The sequence below is a fragment of the Oenanthe melanoleuca genome, chromosome 6, assembly GCF_029582105.1.
Source record: "Oenanthe melanoleuca isolate GR-GAL-2019-014 chromosome 6, OMel1.0, whole genome shotgun sequence".
NCBI lineage: Eukaryota > Metazoa > Chordata > Aves > Passeriformes > Muscicapidae > Oenanthe > Oenanthe melanoleuca.
In genome coordinates, this window is record NC_079340.1 from 32,471,959 (window position 1) to 32,494,320 (window position 22,362).

At 42.7% G+C, this 22,362-nt stretch overlaps 1 protein-coding gene across 2 annotated transcripts in view; it reads left to right on the forward strand.

The window, feature by feature from the left end:
* The window catches only part of DOCK1 (dedicator of cytokinesis 1), a 242,045-nt gene that overhangs the window by 19,014 nt on the left and 200,669 nt on the right, over positions 1-22,362 (forward strand). The window contains exons 2-17 of one of the 2 annotated variants that reach the window (XM_056494592.1): positions 694-777; positions 1,456-1,496; positions 3,321-3,376; positions 4,831-4,927; positions 7,545-7,693; positions 10,707-10,842; positions 11,614-11,771; positions 12,455-12,536; positions 13,190-13,325; positions 13,587-13,659; positions 15,453-15,532; positions 17,666-17,791; positions 18,945-19,069; positions 19,354-19,452; positions 20,093-20,165; positions 22,138-22,241. In XM_056494592.1, the coding sequence (XP_056350567.1) occupies positions 694-777; positions 1,456-1,496; positions 3,321-3,376; positions 4,831-4,927; positions 7,545-7,693; positions 10,707-10,842; positions 11,614-11,771; positions 12,455-12,536; positions 13,190-13,325; positions 13,587-13,659; positions 15,453-15,532; positions 17,666-17,791; positions 18,945-19,069; positions 19,354-19,452; positions 20,093-20,165; positions 22,138-22,241 (1,619 nt within the window). Of the gene's footprint in view, positions 1-693; positions 778-1,455; positions 1,497-3,320; positions 3,377-4,830; positions 4,928-7,544; positions 7,694-10,706; positions 10,843-11,613; positions 11,772-12,454; positions 12,537-13,189; positions 13,326-13,586; positions 13,660-15,389; positions 15,533-17,665; positions 17,792-18,944; positions 19,070-19,353; positions 19,453-20,092; positions 20,166-22,137; positions 22,242-22,362 lie in introns of both variants that reach the window. The other variant, XM_056494590.1, reaches the window with a different exon arrangement.

A 22,362-nucleotide genomic window follows, 5' to 3' on the forward strand; every position in this document is an offset into this window, starting at 1 on the left:
ATTTGGTTTTAGTAGTAGTAACTATTTTGTTTTTCAGATCATGAGTATTTTTTTCCCAAGCAGACCTGGTTTTTAGAGTTCTTTGTCAGATGGATTTGCCAATTTCAGTGCTCAAGAGTGTCCAGATTTTCTTTTGGGAAACTGGAGTTCCTGTTAGATTTGTTGGAGTTTATTGTAAAGTGGGTTGGTGCAGTTGCCTCTGGCACTCAGAAGTTCTAAAATCATATTTTTCAATATCCTATGCATGCAGTAAATAACTGAGAAATCATCCTTTAATGTTAGTGTGGCAATTTGAGTTTTCTAAAGACACTTGAAGTTTTCTGTGTGTTGAGCTGACGGGGGAGGACAGAGCAGTTCTTTGTAGAACTGCCTAAAATTGACACAAAGTGCTGTGGAAAGCTGGCAAATACAACAGAAATTGAGAGTATTGCCATGAAGAAGCAAAGCATTATAAACAGAGTGAGGGACAGCTTTAGAAAGTGAACTTGTGGGTTTTTAAATTTTGTTACAAAGGGAAATATTAATGGATTTGAGAACTTGGCTGAATCTTTTTCAGCCAAAAATTTTAAAAAATCTTTTTTTTTTTTACAAAAAGATTCAGAATGGCAATAATGAGTAATAAAAGCATTGATGTGGAGAAACAGCTGGAATTGTTGTCCTGCCTGCACTGACATCTGTGTTCCCTCTCTCCAGCTCTCTACAACTACGATGCCAGGGGACCAGATGAGCTTTCCTTACAGATTGGTGACACCGTGCACATACTGGAAACTTATGAGGGTAAGATGGCAAAAATCAGATTGGAAAAGAGAATTTTTTGGAGGAATTCCTTTTCTGTTTGGCATGCTATCAAGTGATGAATTGGAGGTTGAAGAAAATGGAGACACTGGTTGATGAGCTGGTGAACAAGCACTGGATTTTCTGGGGAGGAAGAATTTTCACACAACTGCTACAGTTGTAGAATCTCCCCCACATTAGAGAAATGAGAGATGCTTTTTGGGTGCCCTTGGGTAATGCAAAAGAACTGCTGCTAGAAGAAGTTTAATCTGAATTTGAAAGTCACCTGGGTCCTAAATTATTTATGTGTCTCCTCTGAGTTGGGTGCCTATGTTAGTGCTGTGCACTGATTTCAGCCTTTTCCAGACACCTCCTTTGATATGAAACTCTACAAACATCACCTGTACCAAAATCTTTCCTCTCTGATCCTTGTGCAAGGGAATCTCAGTGCTGAGTTTGATAATCAACAAGATGTGGAAATTCTTCTCTCCATTATCACTCTGATTTTATACCTTCCATGACTTGTTTAATCCAGGATATTAAGCCTATGGAAAATTGAAATTCAGGTGGGACGTGCAGGGCTGAAACATGATCAGAAACCACCTTAGGATGCTGTAGAGCTGGGAAGGAGCAGCTGGGAGGTGCCATAAATGAACTTTTTAATGCTCTTTTCTCTCCTAGGTTGGTACAGGGGTTACACACTACGGAAGAAATCCAAGAAGGTGAGTGTTGCCAGAATGTGATATCCTCGTTTTTCTTTTGGAATAAGTTGGGTTTTGGCACTGGATGTGTGGGTTTGATGGAGCTGGGTCCCAGCTGTACACTGATCCCTGCTGCTCTGTCTCTTCAGCCACTGGTTAGTGGGGATTTTTCAAGTGAATAAAAACTTATTTTAGGAAAGTCTAAAAGATGAGTCGCCCATCCAGCTCTGGGGTCCAAGGGAAGGACCTGGAGCTGCTGCAGAGAGTCCAGAGCAGGCACCAGGATGAGCAGAGGGATGGAGCAGCTCTGCTGGGAGAAAAATCCCAACAAGCTGGGATTGCTCAGCCTGGAGAAGGGAAACTTTGGGTGACCTCATTGTGGCCTCCCAGTGCCTGAAGGAGCTGCAGGACAATGGAGAGAGATGGGACAAGGGGTGGAGGGACAGGACACTGAGTGGCTTTAATCTGAAGGAGGGAGAATTAGATGGGATGTTGGGCAGAAATTCTTCCCTGTGAGGGTGAGGAGGGGCTGGGATGGAATTCCCAGATTTTCTGTGGCTGCCCCTGGATCCCTGAAGTGTCCAAGGCCAGGGTAGAGCACCTGGGACAGTGGGAGGTGTCCCATGGCAGGAGTGGAACTGGATGAGCTCTAAGGTCCCTTCCAAGCCAGGCCATTTTGCTTTTCTGTGATCCCAGTTTTTGCAGTTTAAAGGTAAATCAGTCATTAAATCCTGACATGCATCATCTGTTTTTGTGCAGTAACTGCTGCACCAAACCTTTCCTCAGTAACAGTTCAGACCTTGGTGCTCTCCTTGCTCTGTTGAGGGGCTGCCACTGCTGCTGCTCAGTTCTGGGTTCCTGGTGAAATGCAGCTGCAGCTTGGAGAGGGATGTGGAGCCCAGCCTTGGGAATTCTCATTTGTTCCCTTTGGGGAGGGGAGGAGCTGCTCCTGCAGTGGAATTGCAGTGTGCACCAAGGCTGCATTTACTGCAGCTTCTCTGAAATGAGGAGAGAGGAAACCACACAAACACTGGTTGTAGCATCAGGTTTTATTTTTTGAGCTTTTTACTTCATGGTAGTAATTAAACAAAATTAAACTTCAGGGTTTGCTTATTTTTTCACTGAAGCACTGCAAATTCTATGTTTGCCTCCAGAGGTGTGTGTTTAGTTGTTTCCATGTCTAAAAGTACAGAGTTGGATGGTTCATCCCACCCATTTCCTTACCAGGCCTGAGTTTTTATTCTATTTTTGTACTTTCCTTTTTTTTTTGTGTGTGAACACATTGTATTTCTTACAAACCATGTTTCATGAACGTGCTTTTTACAGTCTGAGAAGCAATTAGACATTTTTCTTGCCTTAAATTATTTCCATGTGTTGCTGCATTTGTCTGACTGCCACTAAATTTAGTGATTTTTGAATATTTTTTAAACTGGCGTAAAAAGTCACATGCCCATTCACTATTTCTCCCAGTGGCTTCCCAAGAATTTCAGTTATTGCATTCCCAGATGATCAGAAAACTGAACTCCTGCCTTGAAGGGTGAGATGGTGGAATTTGCTTTATCAGCTTGACTTGAATTCTTTAAAAATCTTGTTTTATTTCTGGCATCTTGATTAATTTAGAATATTTTTTCAGAGAAGCTGTGAGGTTGCAATAACATCTGGAAAGGACAGGCAATGCAAAATTCAATATATGTGAAAAAAGTCCCAAACACAACTCTTGTGATGCTTGAGGATGTGAAAGGCTCTGCACACCCAGCAGTGTTTTGGCATATTTTAGGAATAAACACAATATATAGTGTGCAACTGGTTAAATAACACTTTTTTTCTTCTCCCTCCCTCCCCAAGGGCATATTTCCTGCCTCCTATATCCATCTTAAGGAAGCAATCGTTGAAGGCAAAGGGTGAGTTGGATTTGAAAAGAACAAAACTCCTTTTGGCCATTTTATTTACATTTCAGTGCATTTACAGGGAACTTACACTTGTTTCCAGGTACTATTCTGCCTTACTCAGAAGTTATGTTGTGATTTTTCCTGTTCTTTCCCTGGTGTGTGCAATAGTTTGGGCTGTATTTGTTGTTCAGCAGCTCTTCAGATCCTTATGTATCAAATCAGTTTTGCTGGACATGCAGGTAAAAGTCTCTAATCTGAGTATAAAAGTTGAGTTAAAAACCAGGGAAAAAATCCCAACCTAATCCCAGAGGTAAAGGGAGGTGGAGTGAAATTAATAAATCATTACCCAGGTATGAAATGGAGTGAAACAGGATTAAAATGTTTTATTCCTTTGTGCCTGATTTATTTTTATACTCTGTTAAATATGTAAATGATCAAAGTACTAATCATGAGATTGCTGCATAATGACATTTTCCTTGCTGATTGCAAAACTGCCTTTAAGTATCTACTGCTGCAATATTCAAAGATCTGGCTGGTGTTTCTTACCTTTGTGGCACCTCGTTTTAAAACAAATCATACAGAAACTTCCTGGTAATGAACTGAATCTTAATTTTGAAAAAAAAAAGAACAATTAAAGAGGAATATGGTGGTGCTGTAGGTTGGGCACATCTGGTTTTTATCTGGGTTGTTTCTTGTGGAATAAATAAGTCAGTAATGGATGTTGTAGTGAGGTGTGCACTAATATCATTGGGAGTGTGGGAGGGAAGGATAGGATGAGAGGGGATGGCCTTGAACTGAAGGAGGGGAGGGATGGGTGGGATTTTGGGGAGGAATTGTTCCCTGGGAGGGTGGGGAGGAGCTGGGATGGAATTCCCAGATTTGCTGTGGCTGCCCCTGATCCCTGGCAGTGCCCAAGGCCAGGCTGGACATTGGGACTGGAGCACCTGGGACAGTGAAGGTGTCCCTGCCATGGCAGGGGATTGAACAAGATCTTTGATCCCTTCCAGCCTGAACCATTCCATGATTCCATAATTCCATAATCTGAGCACATCAGAATACCTTTCATGTGCTGTGGCTTTGCTGGAGCCCATTGCTTCAATAGCTGATACTGTCTTACTTTCACTAATAAATTTATAACAAGTGATGCTAATTCCAGCCCAGTTCTATTCAGTTCCCTTTGGAAATGTACAGCTCTTCCTGAGGAATTATTCTGGATCAGGTGATTTAGATTCAATATCAGCGTAGAGATTTCCCCAGGAGAGGCTGCTCTGTGCAGTGGTGGTGTCACCATTCCTGGAATTGCTCAGAAATTGTGTGGATGTGGCACTTGGGGTCATGGCTTAGTGGTGACCTAGGTGGTGCTGACAGCACTCAATGACCTTAAAGCTCCTTTCAACCTGTAACAATTCTGTGGTTCTCCATTCTCACTGGTGAATTCAGCTCTTTTTTTAACCCTTCCTGTTCAGGCAGCACGAGACAGTGATCCCCAACGAGCTGCCCCTGATCCAGGAGGTCACCACCACCCTGAGGGAATGGTCCATCATCTGGAGACAGCTCTATGTGGTAAGGACAGCTCAGCTCAGAAAAACCTTCACACTGAGAGTTTTATGGCAAAAGTGGTGCTGGGAAAGGAACAGTGAGAAATAGGAAGGAACTGCTGTTTATGGAGGAACTCTTAATGAATTTCCCCTTCTGGTGTTTCTGAAGGCTGCTCTCAGTGCTGAAAATCCATGTAGCATCATCTCTGTTAAAGCACAAATCTCTTGCCTGTTGTATCAAATTTTTCTTGTCTTGTGGAAAATCAGGGTTTTTTTGAGTGTTACCTTGATCAAGCAATAAGTTGTTGAGCAGTTACAATCCCTTTTTTATGTAGGCTCTATTATAGAAAATGTTTGATTTTTAAGGTGTATACAGATTTGGAGTAATTTAATATGCAATTTTATTAAAGAAATGAAATGGTTTTCAGGCTGTTTCTTAAGGCTTCTAGTCTCTGTAGTGAAAAAGAGTATTTAATGTTGAATTTGTGGGTGTAAATGGAAAGCTTTATAAAATTATCAGTGTATGTCTTTAACCTCTCAGTATTCCTTTACATAAAGTTGATTATTCCCAGATTTTAACACCTCAACTTCCATGCTCCTTTATTTTGATATGCTAAGCTTTCAACTACATAAGAATGTATTAAAAATTTGTAGTGATAATTATTGGTAGTCTCAGATGGGAAGATACAAAAACAGAGGTGAAAGTGCACATAAATAAGAGGCAGAGTTCAAACATGTGTTTAAAAGTGCAGCTGACATGTAAAGCAAAGCCTGCTGTGGGATTTAAGGTACCTGGCCCACACTTGTGATGCTCTCATTGTGCAAGGTCACTGTTACAAGATAATGGGAACATGAAATTCCTTTATTTAAAGCAGGGTTGAATGCAGTCTCTGTTTCCCATAAATATGTTTGAAATCTTGTATCATGAAAGTGCAAGCTGTGTAATGAAGACAGCGAGTGGTAATGAAGACGTTTGTGCTGACTAATGTGGCTTTTAATCACACCCATGAAAATAAAGATTAGGAGTAAGAGTGTAATGGAAATGATGTAGTGTGGCAATATAGAAGATGAAGGATAATATCTTCTATGAAAAGAAACAGATTGTGTTAAAGAGAGAGCTGGAAGGAGTTGGAATAGCAGGGAGTTTGTGTGGTGAGGAGCAGACAGGCAGAAAAAAAGAGGGAGAACAGAATCTTAGGAGGGCACTGGGAACAGCTTTGCCCTTGATTTCCCTGCTATGGAATTTCAGAATGGTTTGGGTTGGGAGGGACCTTAAGTCCCATTTAGTGCCACCCCTGCCATGGGCAGGGACACTTCCACTGTCCCAGGCTGCTCCTTGTCCAGCCTGGCCTTGGGCACTGCCAGGGTGGGAAATGGGGCTGGAGCTTGGAGCCTGGGACAGTGTCCTGCCCATGGGCTGGGTTGGCTTTGAGGTCCCTCCCAAACCACTCCATTCTGTGATTCTGTGTTAAACTATTTGCTAATAATTTTGAATCCAAGAGCAGGCAATCAAGAGAGGCTTGGTTTACTGGAGGGAGCTGGTTCAGACTGGGCAATCTGCAGACTTGGGGGATATTCCATGCTGTCCCTGTCCTGCATGTCAAAACCTATTGAGCTGCTACATTTATGCCTTGATTCAGTTTGTAGTTTATGTTTGAATCTTGAATGGATGTTCAGTTTTGTTTGCAGAGAGCAGGGGATGTGGAATGTTTCCCATCTCTCAGGTTTGTGATTGCCTGCAGCCTTGAAAATCAGGAACCTCTTCCCCATTTGGATTTGTCTGTATTTAGCTCCCAGCCATATGTGCCTGTTGTGTCTTTCTCTGCTACATTAAAGAGCTTTTAATAACGGGTATTTTCTCTCTGTGAAGGTTCTCCCACTATAATCAAGCCAGATTTTGGATAATCTGAACAGACTGAAGTCTTTAAGTTTCACAGTTAGATATCCTTTTTCCAGAGTCTTGGAGTCATTATGTTCTTTTCCTGCATCTTCTGCAGTTTTTCCTTGGTTTTTTCTAAAGTGGAGAATTTTATTGTAATTAAATAATCATTCCTAGCTTAGCTGAGTGTTGCCAAGGAAAGTTTGTATATGCTGCAGGCAGTATTTAATATGCACAGTTCTGGGCTTTATAAACAGTTGAGGTATTTAACTTCCTGTCAAGTTTAGGTCTTTCCTGGTGTTTCACTGTCCTTCAGAAGTTACCTGTGGACTTGTATGGCACTCATGTGCACAATGTGGGATTTTCAAGTGTTATTGTGGAGGTTTAACCAGGGAGAGAAAGCGTTCTGCCAAGTTGCAGAACTTGAGTCTCTTGCTGTTAAACTCTCTATTTTCAGTCCTGCTCTGCTCAGTGCAGAGGGTCACTGAACAAAGCTACCCTGGGAATCAATAGAAGGATATTTCCCCTTGGATGCCTGAAAACAGCATGACCCAGGTTTGGAGATAACAAACCCAAGCATTTACACTCATTTAGCTCCTTAAGGCTGAGTGCAGCACTGAGAATATCCAGTGTTCCGTGCTGTAGCAAGTTAGGCTCCTGTTTCAGATCTGCTGTGGGCTTCCCCTTTGAGTTCTGTTTATAATTGCAGTTTATCTTGTGTGTTCCCAAACCTGATTTCTCCCCCATTTTCCCCCCACAACAGCAGGACAACAGGGAAATGTTCCGCAGCGTCCGGCACATGATCTACGACCTGATCGAGTGGAGATCCCAAATCCTCTCTGGGACCCTGCCCCAGGATGAGCTCAAGGAGCTGAAAAAGAAAGTGACTGCCAAAATTGACTATGGCAACAGGTTTGTGAACAGATCAGCCTGTGTAAGGCACATCAGCTGTCAGTGAGTTCTTGGAGGGTTCTTTCTTTCTTTCTTTCCCTGCAGTTGTAGATGAAATGTTTGTGTATTCACACTTCTGTTACAGCAAGATAAAGATTGAGGTTGAGGCAGCATCTTTAGAGTATAATATGTCAAGTGGAATCCATCTCTCTCTCTCTTGATGGTATCATCAATTTGATGATGGTATGAAGCTGTAATTTTTTTAAGGCCAATTCAAAAGTGCAAGTGTTGCCTGCCTTGAAAATAGAATTTTAAACTCCACTTGTTTCTGCAGCACAAACAGTTGTCACCCTCTGAGCACCACCAGCTGCCTGTGCCCTCGAGTCACTCAGCTGTAATGTGATGTTGAAGGATTTGGCTCAGAAGCACCATTTAGCTCATGGTTCCTCTCCTTCCACAGCATCCAGCTGGTAGCACAAGATGAACAGGGAGATTTCATAAAAGAAAGGAGCTATTTAGCACAGGAGAGTGGAAGTTGGGAAGGAAATATTGACCCAAAAAGCAGTGCAGGTTGCATGTGTTGGATATTTTAGTGATTCAGATGTAATCTCTCCCCAGATGGTTGGCTAGGTTTAAAGACAATTTTTGTAAATACAAGTTTGAGATGATAACTTGTCTATAAAATTCTGCTTTTGCATTTTGATCAAAAATGAGAAATCAAATCTTGCTCCTCATCATTTGAAGTGGTTTTGAATACAGAGAGACAATGTTGTGCTCCCTTCAGTCCTACCCATTATGTGGGATGGTTGTCCTGCACACCTGGGGAGTGAAAGTTTGCATCAACCCAGTGTTTAAATGCCTTGTGATGCAAATATATCCTATTTCAGCTATTTGTATTTAATTCCTTAAGAACTGCCAAATTGGCAGTATTTCTGCTTCTGTACTTTATCAGCAAAGGCTGTGATTAAAAAAAAATAAAGAAATAATCAGTAGCTGCATTCAGTCAGTAATTATCATTTGTAATCTGTGATATGGACAGTGGTACCTCTGCAGACAATTAACCAGATGTTTTTGGGATTATTTGTTTGGCTACTGGATTTTACCATCTGCCCTTGAAGTTGCTAAAAGTTGCTCTGAATAACCTCCAGATGCTCAGCCTTCAAATCCAATGGAACATCCTGTGCTGTGCCTTGTATTTGTAATGTTCTGATGGGCTAATTAAGTGATCAGAATGTTCTCTGGGGAGTGCGGGAGGGAGGTGAATGTGAACTTCTGAGTAAATCCTCACCACTGAAAGATAACATATGTTCCTAATAAAACCCTAAAAAGAGAGTGAATGGGGATTTTAGGATCCAGACAGAATGAATTCATCATCTGCTTTATAATGGGTGATCTTTGAGGTTCCAACCCAAATAATTCTAAATGTTTTCTGTCCTAATTGTATCCTAATTTTTCCTGACTTGTGAAACACTGATTTGTAAGTAAGTTTCTTTCCTTCTATAAGTACAGACAGAAGTTTTGCAGCATATTGTCAGAATAACTGAGGAAGCAAAAATGGCCTTAAGAATCAGTATTTTTAATATCTTTCTGAAAGTGGGTCAGGTAATTTTGTTATGAAAACACTTCTTTTTTTTGTTCAGTTGCAAATATCTGTAACTGGGACACTTAGAAAAAAAAAAAAAATCTGATTTTTTCCCAAGCATCATTTGCAAGTTAAAGGCTAAAACAAAGGAATTGAATCCAGGGAGGGTTTGCTAGGACTCCTCTGACAGCCTGTGCAAACATTGGTGTGTTGTACTCTGGGTTATGAGACTTCCCCTGGATTTCTGAGCTTTTCCCCTGGCCCAGGCAGTTTCTGCCAGGGAGGACTCTGACAGTTCCAGTGCTCTGTGGGTGTTTCTCCTGCTGTGGCTGCTGTCCAGGGAGCAGTAGTAGGGAGGATGAAAACAACTTTGGCTGCTTTTCTGTTTGGTTTCAGAGATGAAACCATTTTCTCACCAGAAAATTCATCTGGGAGTGAGATGTTTTGGGGATGCTGGAGAGTTTTGTGGTAGCTGGGTCCAGTTCCAGAGCAGAGCTTTAAAATCTGCTGCCTTGAGTGATGTTTGTTTCCCCTGCAATTAATGCAGGGCAGTTAATTGGAGAGGTTTGGGTTTGACCCCCTCAAGGGTTTTACACCTCCAGGTGTGGGAGGGGTGAGGAGAAACTCTCCAAGTCTATGGAAATATCTTTTTGTGCCACAGCTCCTGTTTCCACATCTTTGCAGGTTGTGCCCAGAGGGAATTTACTTTCAGATAAATCATGAGCCCCTGTGTGACTTACCAGACACAGCAAATTTGATTTAAGCTCATTGATCAAACATATTTCAACTCAAGTCAGAGCAGCTCCACCAGGAGAGCTGACCATGGAGTTAAAGGAAATAGGGACACATTTATTGGGATGGAGGTGACAAGGGCAGTCCTAGGGAAGGGATTTTATTTTTTTTTTTTAACCCTTGGTACTGCTGCCTGCAATGTGGAAGAATGTGAGAGGTTTTCCCTGAGCCTGGATTTGATTATGGCAGAAGCTTCCTCTCTGCAGAAGGTAATTATGGATGTTCACACCCTGCTGACAGAGATCTGGCTTCTGCTGTAGAAAAAGGAAACAACTTCTGCCTCATCTTGTGGGGTGTGGGTAAAACATGAGTTTGCAGTTGGAGAGGGTGGAGTGGGAGACGTGAGCTGTGTGTGGTGGGACTTGCTTGTTCAAACTGTTGGATAAATCAGAGGAGGAGACCAAGTCTCTGGCAAACTTATTTGTTTAAGAAATTGCTTCTCCAGCTGTTGTGCTGTTTCATTTCCCTCAGTTCTGCCTGTGCTGTGGGAATAAGTGACTTGGATCTCCAGGGTTGGTGACATGTTAAATTGCATTATCATGTCTCAAATAATTTCTTTTCCATCACATGTCAGATGTGCAAGTTGAACACTTGGCAGGTGTTTTTTAGGCATTCCTTTGAGCACTGTTAATTCACAAACATATTTTCTGTCTTGTTTAGAATTCTGGATTTAGATCTGGTGGTTAGAGATGAAGATGGCAACATTTTGGACCCAGAGCAGACCAGCACCATCAGCCTTTTCAGAGCACATGAAATTGCTTCCAAGCAAGTGGAAGAGAGGCTACAGGAGGAAAAAGTAAGAGACACTGTGGCTTTTCCCTGTGAAACACAAGGCTGTAAACTAATTGGATGACTTTTATTTTTAGCACTGCTAATGAGGGATTTGATGTTTATGAAGAATTATCAGGCTTAAATGTTTTGTTAGAATTTTTATGTCTTAGACTGTTTTATTTTTTCACCCTTGAAAGGGTTTGGTAGAATTTATGGTTCAGACCTGTATGAATAAATCAGCTGCATGTGAGAGGTTTGTAAGGTAGGTTGTCATCAGAGTTTCTGTTTGAGAATCACAAAGAATAAAATCCTTATTCTTATATGGTTTCTTTATGCCAATCCTAAAACCTTGCTGAAATAAAAGGGGCAGACTTAAAGCCCTTCTCAGTCTTGAATTGTCAGCACCTTTGCAGTTCAAAATCCTTAATTTAAAAAGGAAAAACTTCTGTTTCTTTTTTCTTTTTGTTGTGTTCCTGGATTTTTTTCAGGTATATTTGAGGCTCTGTTTTTTCTCCATTTGTCTCTCTCTACTTAATAAGTGAAGACATCTTTTCTCTCCTTTTTCTTCTTTTTTTTTTTTTTTTTTTTTTTTTTTAACTTTTTCCTTATGGTGTGGCATTTCAAGACAGATCTAGAAAATGCTGTCTGTCAGTCTGTCATAAAACTTAACAGAAAAGAGATCACAGGAGCAGACACTCCTTGTCCTCTTTTTTTTTTTGGAAGGTTTTAAGAAAGTTTTATAGCAGTTGGATGTCTGTTAGTCTAAGTTAAACTTAATTTTGTTCTTGAATTGCAGTCTCAGAAGCAGAATATTGATATCAACAGACAAGCCAAGTTTGCTGCCACTCCTTCATTTGCTTTGTTTGTAAATTTAAAGAATGTTGTGTGTAAAATAGGAGAAGATGCTGAAGTGCTGATGTCTCTGTATGACCCACTGGAATCCAAATTCATCAGGTCAGTGCCATTTCTATCTGTGCTTGCTCAGGGATGGTAGTGAGGCAGTTTTGGGGCTTAGCAAAGTCACATTGCTGTGAAAGGCAGGTCCCTTCACTTGGGGCACGTTTCAGGGTTGTGCTGTGCTTGTGGTTCCCCAGGAGCAGATGGAAATTCAGAGGTGAGCACACCTGCAAGGGCTGTGACCCTGCTGAGCTGCAGAATTCCCACACTTGGTTGCTGAGAAGCTGCTTTCTTTATAAAAATTGTGTGCACTAAGGGAAATGCCAGCTCTCTGCTCAATGTTTGTTTCCTTAGGATAAGGAAATTGGGTTGGAAAGTCTCCTGTAAATTCTGGAGTTGATTTTACCTGCTGATGTTCAAGGGCATTCAGTGATAGGATATGGGGGAATGGCTTTAAGCTGAAAGAGGGTAGATTTACATGGGATATTAGGAAAAAATCCTTTCCTGGGAGGGTGGTGAGGCACTGGCATGGGTTTCCCAGAGAGGTTGTGGATTCCCAGTCCCTGGCAGTGCCCAAGGCCAGGCTGGAGGGGCTTGGAGCAGCCTGGGACAAGGGAAGGTGTCCCTGCCTTGGCAGCAGGGGGTGGAATGGGATGATCTTTATGATCCCTTCCAGCCCAAAGCATTCTCTGGTTCTGTTGCTCTGTGTTTTAAGCAAAAATTCAAAATGTTCTTTTCAGTGAGAACTACCTGGTGAGGTGGTCGAGCTGTGGCCTCCCCAAGGACATTGACAGACTGCACAACCTGCGAGCCGTGTTCACCGTGAGTGTGCCCTGCAGGGCCTGGCAGCCCACAGCAGGACATGGGCTGGCTGCCACCAGCCTGGGGCACTCTGCAGGGGGAGCACGGCTGGAGAGGGGCTCCAGGACAAGGGGGAATGGCTCCCACTGCCAGAGGGCAGGGATGGATGGATTTGGGAAGGAATTGTTCCCTGGAGGGTGGGGAGGAGCTGGCACTGAGTGCCCAGATTTGCTGTGGCTGCCCCTGGATCCCTGGCAGTGCCCAAGCCAGGTTGGAGCAGCCTGGGATAGTGGGAAGTGGGACAGTGTCCCTGCTCATTGTTGGGGCTGGAGCAAGATTATTTTTAAGGTCCCTTGCAACCCAAGCTGTTCCAGGATTCTGTTCTGCCAAAGATTCCTGTGAGACAGTGGCTGCTAAATATCTTCAACACCTGGGAAAAACCAAAGTGGATTTTTGAACTTTTAGCTTACTAGAAATAGTTTGGCCTTCTGAATTAATTTACACAGAGCTCCAGTGAGATGTTTAAATACTGGTACAAAAGCTGCTCTACTCTGAGAGCACCTTTTTGTTAGAGTGCAACAAAGGCAAATTCTGAGCAGCCAACCCTCTGCCTACTGAAATGGAACTTGGAATTCAGCTATTAGAAAGCAACCTGGTGTTACTCCTGTTGGTAGGACCTGGGCAGCAAGGACCTGAAGAGAGAGAAGATCAGTTTTGTGTGTCAGATCGTGCGCGTGGGCAGGATGGAGCTGCGGGACAACAACACCAGGAAGCTGACGTCGGGGCTGCGCAGGCCCTTCGGGGTGGCAGGTACCTCTGCTGCATCCCCCTCCTGCCCTGCCCTCCCGTGGAAATGCTGCTGGGGGTGTAGAAACTCAGAGCTGTTGCTGTGTCCTGTACCTGCCAGGGTTTGTTAGCTGAGATGCCAAAGCTGGTTTGCACCGTGTTGTTCCATAGACAATTCTGAAATTCCTCAGCTGATAATTCTGAGTCACTGTTGCTTCAGCTCCCTGGGGGTTCCCTCTTCCCACGTTGCTGAGTTCATTCAGTGCCCTTGGTTTGTCTTTGCAGTCATGGATGTTACTGACATCATTAATGGGAAGGTTGATGATGAGGACAAGCAGCACTTCATCCCATTCCAGCCGTAAGTAGGAAACAGCTGCAAGAACAAGCAGGAGTGGAAAAAAAAGAGATTTTAAACTTTGATTAAAAAAAACCCTATTATTTTAAATTAATTTATTTTCATGAGATTTTCTCCTGTGTAAGATTGCTAATATATCTTCCCTGATAATTTGCCATTAGCTGCAACAGTGATGTCCCCAGAAACTTTAGGGTTGTTTTTTTTGAGTTTAAAGCATTCATTCTCAGTTTTGCAGCCTTGTTTTCTTTTTGTTTCAAGATGTCAGGGGGATAATGTGTAAGGGGTGAAATGCTTAAAGTTTGTTCATTGCTGGTTTAGCTCTGCCTGAGATCAATAGAGAGGTCATGTTCCATCCATAGAGCCTAAGTTTTGACTTTTGTGGAGTGAGGAAAGGTAGAAGGGATAAGGCAGATTTTCATGAAGTATGGATGCCTAATTTTCCCATTGTGGGAAATGCTGGACTGCCATCTGTTCAAAAGGAAAAACGTAGTTATGAGAGCTGAATTCCTTGATTAATACACTAATGGATATTCAGATGGGCTTTTAATGATATTTAAAAAAAAATCTTGACATAATAAAAATCTTAATTAACTTTGTTTTGCAAAATAGGGATAATTCAGGAAGCCCTTGTGGTTTGAAGGTGTAGGGCTGGTGAGAGGACTGCAGTGTGCAGGTCCTGCAGGAATAGGGGCTGTTAATGACAAAAGTACAATTCCATTTTTCAAGGAAAACAGAGTTTGGGGAGGAGAAGGATACGTTTGTGTGGTAAACAACAGCAAAGTTGTTTTTCAGCCAGTGTGGAAGTATGCAATGAAAATGAACCTTTCAGAGGGGGTGCTAATGGAACATCCAGTTTTCTGCTCCATTAGCACTGGTTCATTTTTCCTGTTACATATACACAGAGCTTTAAAAAGATGCACAGTGTGATTTTGCTTTTTCCCCTGTAATAAATGAAAACTATCTTGAAGAAGTCTATCCCAAAGGATATGAATAAGGTGGTGATAAACACAGGGTGAACATTGCTGTTATTTCCAGTGTAGACTTGGGCTGTGTATGAGGCACATTTTTCTCCTCATCCCATGCTTTGTTTCTGTTGTACCACATGCAATTCTGTTTTCATATCTTTGTTTGTATTCATTCACTGGCCACCAGCACAATGGTTGTCAAAAGCATTTGGCAAGATTTACTTCAGTGCCACCTAATGCTGCTGTTTATTTATATCCCCATCTTCTCATTTGTTCACCAAGTTTGGGTTGTCTGCTCTTCTCCTCCTTTTCCCTGTGAGATTGATGGGAGCTTTTCCTTCAGGCACTCCACCTGTGGAATGACACAGGTGACCCTGGAGGTGTTGCAGGGCCAGTCTGCTATAAATAAATCTATATATATATATATCTATATTTCAATATTTATATAAAAGACCTGGCTGTGTGGGTTTTCAGTTCTTCACTGGGGGCTCTCAGGTGGGAGAGCTCCCCTGCTCCCTGAGGACTGTCCCTGTCCCTGTGGGAGCAGAGCCCTCCAGGTGTGCTGGACTCTCTGTGGTAGATCAGGTTCTTCTGATTAATGATCTCCCTCTGTCTTTCTTGTTACCTTTCCTGTCCTTTGTCCTGCGTTGACTAATGAATGCTCTTTGTCACAACTGTGATACAATCTTTTGTGTTCCCTTGTCACTGTGATTCTGGTTTTCTGTGGCCCTTTGTCTCCTGGTGTTGGTCGTCATGTGCATCCTCCAGGCTAGCGTTGGATGACGCCATTCGACACAAGCAGCTGAACATATCATCCCGTTTTTCACCCAGGGTGGCAGGGGAGAATGATTTCCTGCAGACTGTTATAAACAAAGTGATTGCTGCTAAAGAAGTCAACCACAAGGGTCAGGGTAGGTACTGCTCTCTCTGTGTGCCTTGCTCTGAGTGATGCTGGTTTTGATTTTTGGAATAAAAAAATTGTTTGTGCAGTTTGTTCCTCCCTTCCCCACCCCTCAGGGCTCAGCCTGCTCTTCCCCATCATTTTCCCCCTGCATCTTGCAGTGTTGTTCAGCTCTTGGATGTCTTTATGGTTGTGCTGCAGGGGGTCCAGGGGATGGACAGAGATGGTCAAGGGTCTGAACATCTCTGATGAGCAGAGACTGAGGGAGCTGGGCCTGGTTACTCTGGCAGACTGAGAGGGAATCTCATTATCCCATATAAACACATCCAGAGGGTGTCAGAGGACGAGGCCAGACTGTTCTCAGTGCTTCTCCATGACAGGATGAGGAGCAGTGGCCATAAATTAAACTCAAGTTCCACCTCCACATAAGGAAGAACCTCTGTCCATGAAGGGTGGCAGAGCTCTGGAGCAGCTGCCCAGGGAGGATGAGGAGTTTCCCTTTCTGCAGACTTTCCCAGCCCACCTGCACACCTTCCTGTGTCACCTGTCCCCCTGGCAGGGCTGATGATCTCCAGAGGTCCCTTCCAGCCCCCCTATCCATGACTGTGATTCTCTGTGAGGTGATGGCTCAAGGATTCACCTCTCGTGCCCTTGAGCTGTGAATTTTTGCCTCTCCATGCTGAAGGAAGGGATATTCCTTTCCTTCTCTTCCTTCCCCTTATTTTTCCACTCTGCAGCTGAATTTGCAGCATTTTGCTCCTTCCCCAAGAGACCTGAGCTCACAGGAGGTGAGGAGGGAACTCTGAAACCTTCCCTGGTACCTTCTCTAGGGCACTGCTCTGGGTTGATTTAATTTTGTGTGTGATCTCATGATAATGATGTGACTGTGCCCAGTTATTCCTCTAATAGCTTCAGTATTTTCTTGGAATTCTGGATTAATGTGGAGTTATACTGACTAATAAGAGTTTCCACCAAACACTCTGTGAATATCTATGTGATCCCATATCTGACCAAACCCGAGGAAAACTACACACTTTTCCCTGATTTCTGCACTAATTAACAGCAAACATAAACCTTATTTTTAGATTATCATTTAGCTAACGAGGAGAAGTTTTATCTGCTTCCCCTCCTTATTTTCTTCTGTGGCCAGTGTGTATCTGACAGGAGGAAACATTTCAGTGTCTTTGATTCATTCCAGATTCTTCCCCTAAAAAAGAAAGTGCCCAGGCAAACAGCAAAAGGATAAAGAGCTGTTCCTTAGCCAGGCAGTGCAGGTACAGTTGCAGCTCAGTGAAATAGCAGCTGTCAGAGCCATCCCTGGCAACAAATCAGCTCAGAAACTCTTACAGAGATTTCATGGGAAAGACAAGCTGCCAAGTGTACACAGAATGAATGTACAGTTAATTCTCTAACAGGGTAACCCACAATTTATTTCATGGATGAATATTTTTGGGGTGTTTTTCGTAGCTTTTAATTTTAGGATTTTCTTCTGCAAATTGCTGCTGTGATTATTTTGTGCTTAAACTTGATTGCCAGCCACTTCACCGAGTGGAAGGCTTCTTTGGGTTGTTTTTTTTTTTTTTTTTTTTTTTTTTTTTTTTTTATTTTTATGGCTTTTTCTTTTACTTTGGCATCTTTTTTTCCTGTAACAAATGTGCCTGATGTTAGTTGGCAAGCAGCAGCTTTTTAGTGGCTTTTGCTGCTGAGCAGAAAAATATCAGCTGTGTGAAGCTGATGCTTGGATTTGTGTGCTCAGAGCAGTGAAAACAGCTTGTGGGGTGGTGATCAATCAGTTTGGGGTATGGATCTGCTGCTATTGCTTGGAATCCTTGGGTTTTTTCATGCAAATCATCCTTGCTCCTTTCTTTTTTTTTCCCCATGGAAGATAAACATCTCATTACAAAGAACATGGAACACAAGCAGAAATAATTCTGTGTACTGCACTCATATTTTTGTGTGAAGTGATGAGATCTTTAAAGTGTTTTAATTTTTATTTTTTTTTTTAGTAAAGGAAATTCAGTTATTTTAACATACCTAAATTATTTTAACCTTCTTGTATTTTTCAATTTGTAAAAAGAAATCTGTACTATCTAAGAATAAATCCAAGCAGTTTCATAATTGTGGGGTTTTTTTTACACAACAGGTTTGTGGGTGACTTTGAAACTTCTCCCAGGAGATATCCATCAGATTAGGAAAGAGTTTCCACACTTAGTGGACAGGTCAACAGCAGTGGCTCGGAAAATGGGCTTTCCTGAGATTATCATGCCTGGTAAGGCACTTAATTAATGCTGATTTATTATATTTTAACCAGCTTTAAATGTCTGTATGTATGGAATGGTTTGGAGAAAAAAAAATTACAGGTGAATTTAAGGTATATATGGTATGCTTTAAAAGAAAAGATCATCAAAAAGATGATCCAAAGATGTTGTCTCATTGAAAAGAAATGTAAAATATTTTGGTGATATCTGCATCAATAAGTAAAACTCCCACCCCCTTCAAGAAGACAGGAAATCCCAGTGAGAGTGGAAATTCTCCTTTTTTTTTCCCCAGTTAAAAATAATGTACACAAAGTACACACTTTGTTATCCCCAAAGCAAGGGCAAATGTAAAACTTTTCTCTGTGCTGAATCCAAAGCAGGTTTTTGAGGCCCAGGCTTGATTTAGAGATAGCAGCTCTCTCAGGGTTTGTACCAGATTTGGATAATGCATTTGAGAGAGAACCACATCATCCTTTTTAAATATGTGTATTCTGTGCACGTTCAGTTCAGGTGTTTACAAAGAAAAAAAAACAAACCAAAACCTATAAAAGCCAACCCAAAAACCTGGTGCCTCTCAGAATAAAAACTGCCATGAGCAGGAGCAGAACCTGCAGTGTCCTTTGCAGATTGATGGGCTCTGGAGGATCCATGAGATGTTTCCAGAGCCCATCCCAGGTCCAGATGTTCCTGTGGCTGCTGACAGATGTGTCAGATGTTTTACAGCCTCCTCTACAAGTGTGAGTGCCTCAGCACCGTGTTTTATCCTGGGTTGGCTCAGAAAATGACTGGAAATCCCTTGTTTCCCCAGCCCATTTTCAAAATTCCAGTTGAATTGGGGTGGAGCTGAGGAGGATTTTAAGTCATAAATCTAAATACAACCCCCAAGCCAGCAAAAGCATCAAACCTCTTCCTGCTGTAACAAATTAGGGACCTCTTGTAGGCTGTTAAAATACTCAAAATTGCGAAATATGTTTGTGTGGGATAAATGGCTGTGTTGAAACTTTTTCTTTTCAAGTGAATACTGAAAGAAGCTGTGCAAAAATAAAGTAAATGGAAGAGTGGTGTTTTAAGTGTTCTGCCATTGTTTCAGTGTGTCCTTGGTTTCCCAGATCTGTGTTTACTGTGAGAATTGTGGGTGACTTTGTGCTGTGCTTTCCCTTGCAGGAGATGTTCGTAATGACATCTATGTCACCTTGGTGCAGGGAGACTTTGACAAAGGCAGTAAAACCACAGCAAAGAATGTGGAAGTCACAGTGTCTGTTTATGATGAAGATGGCAAGAGATTAGAGGTATTAAAGTATTTCATGTCTGGGGGCTTTTTGATTTTGATACATATCATGTTAAGCCTTTTCAACAGCTGTATTTGTCAGCTTAAGGTCCCAGTTTTTATTTTCAGCCAAACTTTTGTCATCATTAAATGCATCTTGCCTTATCAATGCATGCATTTTGATACTAGTTTCATGAGGAGCATTCTGTTATTCTGACCTACTTCACTGATTTATTTTTTGTTTATTTGACTGAAAAAGTGGAGTTGAAGTGACATGAAGGCTTCCCATTCTGTTTATTTTTGCAGAGTGTTATTTTTCCTGGTGCTGGTGATGAAGCCATCTCAGAGTACAAGTCAGTGATCTATTACCAAGTAAAGCAGCCTCGCTGGTTTGAGACTGTAAAGGTACTTAAACTGTTAAAATAACTTCTCTGGGTGTTAATGTGCCATTAGTACAGCTTTGTGGGAAACAAAACTGGGGAAATGCAGTGCCTGTGTTCAGCAGGGCAAGGAATAGCTCAGCTAAGAAAGGCTTTGACTTTTATTGCATATTGAACTTTATTTCAGCCATTGCTCAGGGTGACTGCTGTGGGGAAACTCCAGCATTTCTTCAGGAATGGTTGGCTCTATTTCCATGAAGCTGACCTAGAGGAGAGCAGGATATTAAGGCTAGAACACATTTGCCATAGTGTTGGACTCATCACTGTTTGGGGAGCTGGTTGTGCTTTAAGCCTTCTCATTTTGCTGGGGTAAAATTTCATTTCCACTGCCAAGTTTGGAGATTAGAGAGGAGTTTGGTGGTGCATTTCTGGAATCCATTCAGTCAGTCTCTGAGCAGGGGCTGTGTGCTCACAAGGGCCTTGGGGCTATTCCCCACGCCAGAATTTTCCCTCCAAAGGTGCCTTGTTGTGTCTGTGGACAGAAAGGGATGGATGTGCTGCTGGGATTGGCACTCACTGATCACTGTGCTGGAGGATGTCTGGGTGGGGTTAAGAGGTTGAAGGTGCTGCCCTGACCATTTCCTTGCCCTCTCCCCTCGTTGCAGGTTGCAATTCCCATCGAGGACGTGAACCGCAGCCACCTGAGGTTCACCTTCCGCCACAGATCCTCCCAGGACTGTGAGTGACCCACCTCTCCTTGGGAGCTTGGGGCAGGGCTGGCATCCCCACACTGCCAGTCCAGAGCTGACCATTGTCATCCTTTATCTCCTTGGGAGCTCCTGGGGCAGGGCTGGCATCCCCACACTGCCAGTCCAGAGCTGACCATTGTCATCCTTTTTATCTCCTTGGGAGTTCCTGGGGCAGGGCTGGCATCCCCACACTGCCAGTCCAGAGCTGACCATTGTCATCCTTTTTATCTCCTTGGGAGTTCCTGGGGCAGGGCTGGCATTCCCACACTGCCAGTCCAGAGCTGACCATTGTCATCCTTTATCTCCTTGGGAGCTCCTGGGGCAGGGCTGGCATCCCCACACTGCCAGTCCAGAGCTGATCATTGTCATCCTTTATCTCCTTGGGAGCTCCTGGGGCAGGGCTGGCATCCCCACACTGCCAGTCCAGAGCTGACCATTGTCATCCTTTATCTCCTGGGGAGCTCCTGGGGCAGGGCTGGCATCCCCACACTGCCAGTCCAGAGCTGATCATTGCCATCCTTTATCTCCTTGGGAGCTTGGGGCAGGGCTGGCATCCCCACACTGCCAGTCCAGAGCTGACCATTGTCATCATTTATCTCCTTGGGAGTTCCTGGGGCAGGGCTGGCATCCCCACACTGCCAGTCCAGAACTGATCATTGTCATCCTTTATCTCCTTGGGAGCTCCTGGGGCAGGGCTGGCATCCCCACATTGCCAGTCCAGAACTGACCATTGTCATCCTTTATCTCCTTGGGAGCTCCTGGGGCAGGGCTGGCATCCCCACATTGCCAGGCCAGAACTGATCGTGCTTTAGTGCAGGATTAAATTTCTGACATTTGGCTTTTTCATATATCAGCTTATTTTTCCTTTCACATCTCCCTCACTCTTACCTATCCTCATCAAGCTTTTCCTTCCCTGCCCAGTTTTTTTCTTCAAAGTGAATACATGGAATTTTTTTACTGGGTTACTAATGGAGTAAAGCTTTCCATTAGTAACTCAGAGTGTTGTGGTATCTCAGAGGTAGGAAGTAGAGAAGATCTTCAGCAAATGGGAATGTGAAAGTTTACAGTTGGCTTTGCATCAGTAATTGAAGACATTGGGATTCAGAAAATTAATAAAATAATCTAGAGAATGATGGTTTTAGAGGAAAAGTGTTCCAGAGTCAGTGTTATCAGAATTAGTTGTGTGCTACAAAATATTAGTCAGAAATGTTCTTACAATGACTCAAATGTTTAGGTTGGCCACAGCCTAAATATTTAAAAGAGGTCATTCCTAAATATTGCAAAGATCCCCTTTCAGGGCTTTCTCTCAGGTTCCTTGGGCTGTCTCAAGGTGATGACACTTTCCTTCTGGCTTTACTTCTCAGCTTCCTGTGTGATCTCTCCTTCATCTGTTGCTGTGTTTTTTTAGCTTTTGCCAACAGTTTGGAGGAAGAATAAACTTGAGTGCATTTTCTAGTTCCTGTTGGCTGCAGAATGGGTCAGCTTTCAAAAAACTGAGGCACTTCATCTGCAATTATGGATCCAGTTTGTGTTTTGCTTCTAATGTTCCCCCTCCAAATGTGTGTCCTCAGGGCTCTGTGCTCTGATGAGCTCCTCAGAGTGCTGGTGTTTAATCTTTATTCCAGCTCCCAAACACTGCCATTTTTCTAAAAACCTGGCCTTTCTCAATGCATCACATTTCTGTTTTGTTTTTAAAATTTGCTTTTATAAAGCTTTCCAAAAAGACCAGACAGAATATGGAAATATAAAGCATCTGGTTACTGTTGATGTGTTCATTCATTGCTTTTTTTTTTTTTTTGGTTCTGTCCTACTTTTAGAAGACTTCCCTCAGTTCCTTGTACACTTAATTTACATGAGAATCTTTGCTGTGGTCACTCAGTGACAGGTTGCTCTTTTTCATGAGATTTAGGTGCTCTGACTGTAAAAATAATTGTGGTGATTTATCTTTTTTTTGCTAACAGCCAAAGATAAATCTGAGAAAATCTTTGCTCTGGCATTTGTGAAGCTCATGAGATATGATGGGACAACTCTGAGAGATGGAGAGCACGACCTCATTGTTTACAAGGTAGAGTCTTGACTTCCCAGCAGGGAAACTCCCCTGACTGACTTCTGGGGAATTCTGTTCCAGAATGACACTGGAAAATGTGTTTTGAGGTCTATTAAATCAAACTAAGCAGCAAGTTTTG